This window comes from Myodes glareolus, chromosome 1 (assembly GCF_982192425.1).
Source record: "Myodes glareolus chromosome 1, mMyoGla1.1, whole genome shotgun sequence".
NCBI lineage: Eukaryota > Metazoa > Chordata > Mammalia > Rodentia > Cricetidae > Myodes > Myodes glareolus.
Genome location: NC_142026.1, coordinates 130,981,990 through 130,994,371, shown reverse-complemented (window position 1 = coordinate 130,994,371; position 12,382 = coordinate 130,981,990). Strand labels below are relative to the sequence as shown.

Sequence of the window (12,382 nt, the reverse complement as noted above, 5' to 3'; positions counted from 1 at the left end):
AGGTGAGTTCCTTTGAGAGTTGAGCTTACAGGCAAGACTCTAGCCACCTGCTAAAGTATGCTACTGCTTGCGACCTTCAGTGTGGGTTTCTTCTGCTTGTGATGCTCTTGCTCAGATCCTGGCTAACTTCTTCACCACCAAGTTGTTCAACTAGGCAGACCCTCAGCTCTGTCATCCAGAGGATCTCATCTCTTATAGTCTCTGGCTCCCCGAATGACAATGAAAGCTCCAGGGTTATCATGGGTGTACCCTGAGCCCCAGGAGCTTCTACAACAGTGCATAACTTAACACTAGCACATAGTACATATATAATGCATAAACATTTAAGTATGAATATTACCATTTCCAACAATGACCTTTCAAAATGTTTCGCTATAAATTCACTGAAATAACTTTATTAATCTAATTATCAAATAATGTTATCGATACAAATTTGCTTGCACAGAAAGCATAAATCTAAAGAAAATACTGTAAGTCTGAGGGGGTTAAGCTCCCTATTCACCTAATTAACCATTCTTGCATTTGGTATAACGGTGCGTTGTGTGTGCAGAACATTTTTAACCTCTGTCTTAATGTGAACAACAGATGCCAAGTGTCACACATCAGCAAATAAGATATAGAAAATATACGACTAAGAAGTCAGCAAGTACTAACCTGCAGCATGGCCACAGGTGGAGGGAAAACCTCTGCCTGTGTTGTGACCACTGTCTCCTTTTCAACTGGAGTTGGACTCTGTGTAGTCTGGACCGTTTCTTTAACGGGTTCTGAGGCTTTCACAGTTTCCCATTCTAAATAAAATATTTGAAATTGATTTCCTTTAAATGGTGCTTTTCAGCTTTTTTCCCCCATTTACATTACCATCTGAACCCTTTCCAGATCTATCTTGGCAAATCTAAAAATACCACAGGAGCTAAAAATGACAACACCAAGCTGTAACAGATATACCTTATAGGTCACCTGATTATGGGAAACCAGCCCTGTTTTGTATGTTATTAGGCACAACTAACAAAGAATTAACTGAATACAGAGAAATAGTCCAAAGAGGACAAGAACAGAAAATGCAATCAGCTGGACATGTGGTACATGCCTGAGGCTGGAGTGCTTAGGAGGTAGGGGTACTGAGACAGGAGTTAGAGGACATCCTGGACAACACAAAATCAATCATGGTCCTCTGTCTTCTTCTAAGCCAAGAATAAACATGACTAGTCAACTTTTGCTTCTCAGTGTATCTGCCTTAATCTCCTTTATGTTCCATGTTCATTAAGTTCTGGCATGCTGCTTCCCAAAGTCTCAAATCCTCATATATGTTCCACCCCCACAGATCTACATCTACGTACAATGTAATGCTCCTATGGATCAGCTCTCTTCCTAGTCTCTCTGTCTCTCTGAGACAGGGCTTCATCATACAGCCTGGCCTGGAATTTGGTATGTGGACCAGGCTAGCTTCAAACTCATACAGAAACCTGTCTCCCAAGAAATAGGATTGAAGGCAAGTGCTCCACCACGACTGGACACAAATCCTATATTCTTTTTCTTACTGTTTATTTCTTTTGACAAGAACATGTTTTGGGGTTTTGTTTTATTTTTTGAGATATGTCTATATCTATATTTATCTATCTATCTATTTATCTATCTATATATATATATGCTGCTATGAATAAAAGGAGGGAGAAGGGGAAAAAGAAAGGAAGAAAAAGAGATGAGAATGAGAATGAGAAAGAGGGGAGGGAGGGAGGGAAGAGGAAAAAAAAAAAGATAGAAGCAGTCCTGAAAAATATGTATACACGCAAGCATGGCTGTGTTCCCAAAGAGTTCCTTTTTCAGAACAGACCACTGTCAGGCTCCAGGGCAGAGTACAGGCCATGGGAGCCTGTGCCATTCAAGCCAAAGGTGATTTCTGCTTTCTGTTGCCCTATCACAATGTCAGTTCCTGAAGAATCAACTTGTCACACAGCAGGAACTCGGACAACTGAAAGGACTGTCCTAGGAAACAGGCATAGGACAAAGAAGTAAACAATAACTGTGTTCATCTGGGTGGTCCTGGGGTTCAAATCAAAGGCCTTGCACATGCTAAGAACATGTTCTCCTACCTGAGGGCCATCTCCAGGCAAAAGGCAACAACATCAAGAAGATGTCTGCGTATGTTCATAAGCATGAGAACTACCTGAAAGCAGGCTAGTTTTGGTAAGAGAGCTAAGATACGAAGAAACAAAGAGCATATCATACTTTGGATCAATCCCAAATATCAATTAGAGTATTTCCTTTTGGTTGTAGCTCATTGTGAATTTATAACTGAGAATTCTTAAAAATAAAAACAAAAACAGAAGCTGCCACTTTTTACAAGAGCAGGGCATATGCTCATTTGGTTATAGGCAACGCAGGAAGTGTTTCAGAAAATTATTATGCTACAGTACTCAAGCTCACATGAGAGTATGCTACTCAAAGTGAACTCTATCTAAAATCTTCGGGAATTTCTCCAAAAAGCTTCTCAAATCCTCGGTTCCCACGCAAAACTCATGGAAAGAAAAAAAAAACTTACTCTAACAAAGCTTCCATAGTACAAAGCTTTCCCTTAAATATGTTAAGTCATAAAGGAAAGACTGCTACATTTGCAGGCTTCCAGTCAGTACTTTCTAAACTGCTCCTTGACACCTACTGAAACACAAAACACTGAAGACACAACATCAGAAACAGCATCATCTCTTCTTTTTCTGGAGCTGAATCCAGGGAATAAGCATAGTTTACTCTGAACACATTTATATTACAACCTTCTGAAGCCTATTTTTAAATAATAAAAAGCATATTCTCACCAGCATTTACAGTTTCCTGATCTATCATGCCTCCTTCTGCAAAGCCATCCAAATCATCCACTTTAACTTTTTCCCAGGGTATATATGTGACTCCAAGATCTACATCCCAGAATTGTTTGTATTCCGTCTTTACACCTTTGTTCAAAGCCCAGGCAATCTATTGGGAATGGGAAGAGGAAAATAAAGAAGATCACAATATATTTAATTATATATTATAATAAAAATAAAGTTCAAAATCATATTTAAGCAAATAGAAATAAAACTTGTTCTTCTTGAGTACTTGTTTTCAACTGGCACTGGAGATTATATTTTCGATATAAGATCTGTTTCCACTTTTTACCCAACTCTAAACTCATTTCTGGAGAAAACAAAGCCTAATTTTCACAATAAAAATCTCAGTTCCATTGACAATAACTAAGATAGTTATCACAAGCTTCAGAAGACTTTGTACACCATGTCGGAATAAATAAGCAATGCCTTTATGATGAGTTTACACACATCAACTATCAGGAAATGGTAAAAGATGGGCATGCACACACTTCAGAAAGAGTTCAGAGTTTTAATTTAGGTGCATAAGTTGACTGAACGCATTCTCTCTAAAGAGTCAAAATGAAATTCTGAGTCAATCACAAGCAATGAGAAAACACCTCATGAATTCTCAATTTAAAGACTTAGAAGAAAGAAAATGCTTGCACATAAACTCTTTACAAGGTAGCTGGCTAGATAAAATAAGAAATAATATAAGAAAAAAGTGCTGGGAGAAAAAGTAAATGAAAGACAAATTTGTAAATATGAAAAGGTTCTAACTATATGAAGTGTGAGATGGCAGAGTCTTGTATAGGTATGCACTTAAGGAACAAACAAATTCAAATTTTGGCTAGTTAAGTTAGTGTATGTACATAATTCTAATTATAAATGACTAATACTGAAGCCATAAGCTTGCTGCAAACATTAAAGATAAGGCTGGGTCTAAGCTCAGTGTAAGAATACGTGCTTAACATGTCAAGGCCCAGGGTCTGATCCATATCGAGGAGCAAGGGAAGAGAGATGGGAGAAAAGAACTGGGGCAATTCTAACAGTCCCAACAAATAAGATCATATTACCTTTCCTACGAAAAACGTAACACTGTGACTAACAGAGGCCAGAAGGGCAGCTGTCACTCAACCATAAATTCACACACAAAAACTCACCTTGATGACCTTGGAACCAATTTTATAGGATCCTGAACTCAGTTTCTGAAGAGCCCGAAATGAATCTTGTCGGTGAACCATACAGACATATGCACAGCCCCTGGGTGGAATCATCTACGAGGGAGAAATCCTTTCTTAACAGAAAAGTAGAAGGATGGAAATGCAGTCTGACATTTGCTTCTACTGAAACACAATGACAACTGACTAAATCTACAATTCGATTTTGGCAGATGACCAAATTAATTTTCTTTCTACTGCCAAATGTTTATTGATACATATACAATTAATTATTTAGTTTTAATAAGCCCCATATTCATGCATTAATTTGGCTTGCATTAAGCCATGAAAAAGGTGAAATCTTGAATACATGTTATCAGTTCCTTGACTACGGAACACAGAACTTACTATTAAAGAAATGTACGGCTCCATTTTCACTCTGACAGGTAAAACAGAGGGAGGGAGGGAAGGAGGGAGGGAGGGAGGGAGGGAGGGAGCGAGGGAGGGAAAGAGGAAAGGGGGCATCTTGCTGACAAACATTTAATGCTTTTAAGAATTAAGTGCTATCCTGCTATAAAACCCTATGACTATTTTGTAAGATACTGTATTGAAAAGGATAAAAAGAGCTGCAAAGCAAACACAGAAAAATGAACAAAATAAAACTTGTCAAGATGTACACTACCAAAGTCAGATACTATCAGGCTTGATTAGGAAGTGAAAGAGTGAAAACTGGCCATTTTAAAAGACTGTTTTAGTGCTTAAGAGATACATACATTAATAGATTCAATTTGTCCAAACTCTTCAAAAAGGTTGGTTAAATCTTGTTGAGTAGCCTTCTTATCCACTTGGCCAACCCAAAGGGTAGTGCTGCATACTGTCAAGACAAAGAAACAGAGGTTCTCAAAGACACAGTTGTCTCAAGCACGATATTAACAATAGATCCAACTAAAGATAATGTGTATTGAATAATTGATAGCTACACACAGATAACTGCTACATTTAAAATTGACTGATGGGCCTGAAGGCTCAACGTTTAAAGAGAGTGGCTGCTCTTCCAGAGGACCTGAGTTCAATTCTGACACCCACCAGAATTGTGAGGTCTGGTGACCTCACAACCATCTATAACTCCAGTTTCTGGGGATCAAGACCCTCTTCCAGCTTCTGCAGGCACTAGGCACACATGTTGTGCACAGACATATGTACAGGCAAAACACCCATACGTATATATTTTAAAAAAAAAAAAAAAAACAACCCAGGGAGTGGTAGCATTTAATCCAAGCATGCAGGAGAGAGAGGCAGGTGGATCGCTGAGTTCAAGGCCCTTCCTGGAACCCAGCCAGGCCTTGAACTCAGAGATCCACCTGTGGACACGCTGTCCAACCACTAGAGAAAAGTGGTGAGTCAGACTGGAAGCGAAACTTTAAAACTCCCCAGCTGACTCTAAAGTGTGATAGTTTTGAAACTATTTCCTATCTGTGGACCTTAATATCTGTATGTTGGAATGACTCAGTGGATGGTTCTCCCTAACCAGCAGATAAATCTAAACCTGTATGAGCTGCCTCATCCTTAAGGAAATAAGACATTGCAGAAAGATAAAAAAGGAAATGGACAAATCAGAACTCCTTAACTTGCTATTATGACTTGAAGATGAATTGACTGGCACTTCTTTGTGTGCACACTCCTGTGTGCAGAGGCCAGAAGTGTGGATTCCTTAGAGACCCAACACCACACAAGTTTCAGAATTCTACTTCTCATGAATGAGTAGCAGGTACTCTGAACCTCCAGCATGAAAGCTACCTCTGTTTAACACACCAAAGTTCAAAAGAAAACACTCTGAACTGCCCATGCTTCCTGAATTCCTCCTGTTACAGACAACACATTTACACAGCTTTAATGGACTACATGGAGATGTTGTGTTCAAGTCATTTTCCAGCATTTTAATCCTGGCAGAAGAGGTCTAAAGCAGGTTTTCCTAGGGTTAACCTACCCCCATACTAAAGTATGACCCTAGACAAAATAACGACCAGGGGACTGTACTCTTCCTGGTCAGAACATCACTTGGACACACACAAACTGTGAAAATCGTCTAGCTAACACACATTCTGACAGCTGCACTTTCTCAGTCACTTTGTTCTGCCTCACACACTCACTCTGTATAATTTTCAACTCATGTTTCATCAAAATATCTTTAACTTTTTAACATTTTAAATTAAATCCCAGAGACCAGTGAGATGGCTAAGCAGATACACTTACTTTGCCAAGACATACAACGTAAGTTTGACCTCAGAAGCATACACAAGAAAGGAGAGAATTGACTATGTTCTCTTCAGGCTACATACACTCATCATGGCATACAGAAGCATGCACAAACACATACACATATAGAGCGAAGTGAGAGAAAAATGAATACAAGTTTTTTTTTTTTAAATGGACCTTCAATTTCTGCTTTTTACCCCTCTGTATGCTGTGAATACCACTGGTTAATAAAGGACTGCTTTGGGCCTGTGCAGGGCAGAATATGGGTAGGTGAGAAAAAACTAAGCTGAATGCTGAGAGAAAGGAAGGCAGAATCAGAGAGACACCATGGAGGCAAATGGAACTTTACCCAGTAAGCCACAGCCACATGGTGATACACAGATTAACAGAAATGGGTTAAATTAATATATAAGAGTTAGCCAATAAGAAGCTAGAGCTAATGGACCAAACAGTGATTTAGTTAATACAGTTTCTGTGTGATTATTTGGTTCTAGGTGGCCAGGACAAACAAGCGGCCTCCCCTAACACTAGATTGCTATAGTTTAAACTGCTTCTTCCAAAATCTCATGTGCCATTGGCTTAGTCTTTAGTCCACAGAACCATTGAAAGTGGTGAAACTTTAAATAGATGGATGATGCGGGAGAATTGTCTGTATTCTGTCAATCATATTTTAATAAAATGCTGATTGGCCAGGCAGGCAGTATAGGCGGGAAAACCAGACAGGAAGTAGAGGTGATGCAATGAGAACAGGAGAATTCTGGGAGGCAGGGGTTCCTCTGCCATTCCTGTGCAGACCACCAAAGAGGCAACATGTAAGCTGCCCCCACTGGAAAAGGTACTGAGCCATTATGGCTAACATAGATAATGATAATGGATTAATATAAGTTACAAGGACTAATAAGAAGCCTGACCTAATGGGCCAATCAGTTTATAATCTTATGGAGTCCTGTGTGTGATTTTCTCTTTGGGATTTGCCGGCTGTAGGGTACCGGGCAGGACGGAAACCCCAACAAGCCGGCCCTCTCATGTTACATATACAGATGGGGCTTAAGTGGGGGCCTGTCCTTGAAGAGGTTCACTGTTTCCAATCTGCTTTGTTCTGCTTTTCAGTCAAAAGGAACAGTCAAAAGGAACAAGGTCAAGCAACCTTCAACAACAAACACAGGAAAAGTAAACCTTTCTCCTTATTGATGTCATGGGAACAGAAAGCTGCTCTACCACCACGTAGTGAAATGCAGTGTATAAATACTACAGGAGGGAAGGTCCGGTGATCCAGAGGGAAACAACTTTGAGGCTTTATTACCTTAAAATAATGCCTCCTGATGAAATGCCCTGTCCTGTAGATTCCAACTGCTTTCGTCGCCCTAAGTTTTACCAGTTTTTTCTAATTATTTAATGCTGCTCTACAATTATTTTATTTTATTTTTGGCTAAGAAGAGGTCATGACTCTTCCCAATCCAGAAGAGAGGAAACACTTGGCTCCTGGGGTATTGATCTGTGGATGCTTCACCCCATTGACTGACCCTGAAAGCTCTGCATTTTATAATCCATGTCCAGGACAAGCAGTGGGGAACTCAACCACACGAATTTTAAATGTGCTGAAAGAACAGCAATGAGAGGAAAACTGGTTCCACTTCAAGATGAGGAGAGTTTTGAGATACAGTACACAATGGAAGATAAGTCATCACTGTATTTTCTCATGTGCTTGTTGAGTTTTCCATCTTAAAACGTTTAACTAATAAAAATAAAACAGCACCGGTGGTGGTGATGCACACCTGTAATCCCAGCACTCAGGAGGTAGAGGCAGGTGGATCTCTGTGAGTTTTAGGCCAGCCTGGTCTACAGAATGAGTTCCAAAATAGCCAGGGCTACACAGAGGAACACTGTCTTGAAAAACCAAAGCAAACAAAACAGCAACAGAAAATAAATTCTACTATAATTCAGCCACAAAAAGAAAATGACATGCTGATGCTTGTGGAACACTTATGAAACCAGAGGGAATCATATGACAAGAAATAAGCCAAGACAAAAAGAAAGCTGTGTTCTCTCACTACTAGGCAGAAACAGAAAAAGCTGAGGTCATAGAAGTAGAGAACCTAAGAGAGGAACAGAAGCACCCGAGTCATGTAAAATGGGATTTTGTTTAAATATCTTTTTGGGGAGGTTATATAACCTGAAAGTTTCCATTTTTTCTTTGATTCAAAACTTATCAGATTTCTCTACATACTGCTGCTTAACATGTAAACTACATTGTCATACATTAAACAATGTATAATTTTATTTTTAAGAGAAATAATGATGTTCTCCAGCAGTAACAACAAAAGTTAAATAATCATGTGTGTTTGATTTCTTAATTGACCTAATCTGATTATTACATGGTATTGGCATGTACAAAAATATCATATTGTATGCCGTAAGTACGTATAATTATGAGATGCCAAACACAATATATTTGGAGGACTAGAGAGAGGGCTCAGCAACTCAGAGCACATGCTATTCTTATGGGAAACCCAGATTCAGTTGCTACCACCCACACAACAGCCCACAGCGGCCTATAACTCCAGCTAGGATTTAATGTTCTCTTCTCACCTCCATGGGCACCAAGTATGCACAGGACATGCACACATACATATATGCAGACAAAACATTCATACATATAAAAGTAAACCCTTTTTAAAAAACTACAAAACTTTTAAAAGAGAAAATGTGATTCCATGCCTATGCCAGTTGGTTTTTATGTCATCTTAATACAAGTTACAATCATCTGAGAAGAGAGAACCTCAATTGAGAAAATGCCTCTGTAAAAATCAGAATGTAGACCATTTTCTTAATGACTGATGTGGCAGAGCCTAGCCCAATGTTTCTCAATCTGTGGGTTAAAATCCCTTTAGGGTGGCATACCATATATTTATATTATGGTTCAAAACAATAGCAAAATTGGTTAAGAAGTAACAATAGAAATAATTTTGTGGTTGTGGTCAGAACATAAGGAACTATATTAAAGGGTTCTAGCATTAGGAGCACTGAGAACCACTGGCCTACCCTATTGTGGGCTGGAGCAAGCCATTGAGCAAGTCCCCTCCACAGTCTCTGCATCAGTGCCTGCCTCCAGGTTCCTGTTCTGACTTCCTTTGACAATGAACAGTGACATAGAACCATAAGTAAAATAAATCCTTTATCCCCAAGTTATTTTTCGACATGGTGTTTCATCAGAGGAATAGAAGCCCGAATTAAGACAGAAATTGGTAACAGGATAGTGGAGTATTGCTGTGACTGACCTGACCCCATTGTTTTTTGGGAGGACTCTGGAACCAATGGGTGTTCAACATTCCATGAAATGTCCTATGGGAGCTTAGAAAATAAATAGTGACCAGAGAAATGGAGAGGATAGAGGCCTGACTTGTGAAACTAAAGGGAAAGTCTGAGAGTCACTTAAAGACCATGGGGCCACTTAGAATCTTTGCTTCTGTCCAGGCATGGTATCTCACCACTTTATCCCAACACTTGCGAGGCAGAAGCAAGTGCATCGCCATGAGTTCAAGGACAGCCCGGCCTACAGAGCAAGATCCAGGTCAGCAAGAACTGCTAAACAAAGAAATCTTGCCTCAAAAGAGGGGGGAGGCAGAGGGAGGGAGAAAAGGAGGGAAAAAGGAAGGAAGAAAGGAGAAAGGGAAATAGAAAAAGAAAAAGAGAAAGGAATCTGGTTCTGGTTAGCAAAAGCTTGACGATGATTAACAGACACCGGAACTGTTCAAATGAAGTGTTTGTCTGGCTGGAATCATGGATGCTGGTCAGCCAGAACTGTGAAGTTAAGAAGAGGCCAGCAGGTACTTAGCTGCTACCTTTTTATCAAAGCATCCAGGTTCAATCCCCAGCACTGACAGCCATTGACTCACAACCATTTGCAACTCCAGTTCCGGGGGATTAGAGGCATCTGCTGCCCAATACAGCATTAGGCATAAAAGTAGCGCACACACATGCAGGCAAAACACCTGTACATATGAACTAACATTAAAATAAAAAATGTAAAGGCAGAGATAAGCATCACTGATGTAAAATCTTCTGTTTCCTTGGAGGGACCAGAAATTGTATTCTAGAAGTGGCCAAGGTTGTACTTTGTGCTGGCAGACACTTCGTAGTTTAACCATGTACTGGTTTTGAAGGCATGAAGAAATGCAAGCATGGAGGCTTGGTATTGTGTGGTAGAGCTGAATTCCCTGAAGAGTACCCAGAAGACGGTATTTATTGGTCAAAGGGCAGTCAGTTGTACCAAGAGCCCCTAGCATTTCGGGGATGCCAGTACCACAGAATGACCAAAAACAGCAGCAGCATGGTGTGGAGCCAGCCTGAGCTTGGGAAATAATTTGTGTGTGCTACAGAGGCTGAAGCCAGAGAAGTGACTCAAACCCCTCGGAGGATGCCAGACATAGGGTACTGAATTATTTATACAATTGGAGTTTTGTTTTGTTTTATTCAGAATGTGACTGTGCCCTGGTTCTTCCTTCTTTTAAATAAAAAATTTTTTAACTTACTTTGAATTTTATAGGAGCCCACAGTTGAAAGACTTAGGATTTTTAAGGAGACTTAACTTTTAAAGCATCTGAAATTGTAAAGACTATGAAATCATTAATGTTTGTAATATGTTTTATACTGTAAAATAATAATCAGATTATGGGGGGCAAGAAAGGAGAAATTATATTCAATTAGTGATGTGTCTGAGTCAAGCTGACAAAGGGTCAATTATGCCAACCTGACACAAGCTAGAGTCAGCTGAGAGGAGGGAAATTTTTTTTTAATATTTGTTTATTTATTATGTATACAATATTCTGTCTGTGTATCTACCTGCAGGCCAGAAGAGGGCATCAGATCTTATTTCAGATGGTTGTGAGCCACCATGTGGTTGCTGGGAATTGAACTCAGGACCTTTGGAAGAGCAGGAAGTGCTCTTAACCGCTGAGCCATCTCTCCAGCCCCGAGGAGGGAAATCTTAACTGAGGAAATGCCTCCATAAGATGGAGCTGTATTTAGATGGTCTCCTTTGCCAATGTGTTCAAAGGACTTCCCACTTTCTCTTCTATCAAGTTCAATGTATGTTGAACCAACACTGCATATCAGGAATAAAGTCTACTTGGTCATAGTGGATGATTTTTTGGATGTGTTTTTAGATTTGTTTACTAGTATTTTATTGAGTATTTTTGCATCTACGTTCACGAGGGAGATCAGTTTATAACTCTTTTCTTTGTCGCACCTTTGTGTGGTATGGTTATCAGGGTGACTGTAGCCTCATAAATGGAGTTAGCCAATGCTCCTTCTCTGTCTACTGTGTGAAACAACTGGAAGAGTATTGGAATTACCTCTTTGAAGTTCTGGTAGAATTGTGCACTGAAGCTATCTGATCCTGGATTATTTTGGTTGGGAGACTATTAATGACTGCTTCTATTTCCTTTGGGACTAAGGGTCTATTTAAATTGTTTATCTGGTCTTGATTTAATTTTGATAAGTGGAACCTATCCAGAAAATCATTCATTTCTTTTAAATTTTCCAATTTTGTGGAGTACAGGTTTTTGAAGTATGATCTGATGATTCTTTGGATTCCTTGGTGCCTGTTGTTATTTCCCCCTTTTCGTTTCCTATTTTGTTAATATGGATATTCTCTCTGCTTTTTAGATAGTTTGGATAAGGGTTTGTCTACCTTGTCAATTTTTTCAAAGAACCAGCTCTGTTTCATTGATTCTTTGTATTGTTCTCTTTGTTTCTATTTTATTGATTTTAGCCCTAAATTTGATTATTCCTGCCATCTACTTGTTCTGTTAATTCGCCACGTGTGGGATTTCTCCACTTTCTTTACGCAGGCATTTGGCGCTATGAACTTTCCTCACAGCACTGCTTTCAGTGTACCGTAAGTTTAAGTATGTTGTACCTTCATTTTCATTGACATCTAGGAAATCTTTTATTTCTTTAATTCTTCCTTGACCCAGGGGTAATTCAGTCAAAAATTATTCAGTTTCTATGAGTTTGTAAACTTTCTGGAATTTGTGTTGTTGAATTCTAACTTTAAGCCATGGCAATCTGGTAAAATACGGGGGGGGGGGGGGGGTTCAATTTTTTATATCTCTTGAAATTTACTTT

General features: G+C 39.4%; 1 protein-coding gene across 8 annotated transcripts in view; it reads right to left on the bottom strand.

Annotated features, from left to right (window-relative positions):
- Nucleotides 1-12,382, bottom strand: part of Scaf8 (SR-related CTD associated factor 8) — a 170,843-nt gene that overhangs the window by 93,596 nt on the left and 64,865 nt on the right. For all 8 annotated transcript variants that reach the window (XM_087912147.1, XM_087912146.1, XM_087912144.1 and 5 more), the window contains 4 exons: nt 4,771-4,871; nt 4,001-4,114; nt 2,811-2,967; nt 655-788 (listed from right to left, as the gene is read on the bottom strand). In XM_087912147.1, coding sequence (XP_087768273.1) covers nt 655-788; nt 2,811-2,967; nt 4,001-4,114; nt 4,771-4,871 — 506 coding nt within the window. The remainder of the gene's footprint in view (nt 1-654; nt 789-2,810; nt 2,968-4,000; nt 4,115-4,770; nt 4,872-12,382) is intronic.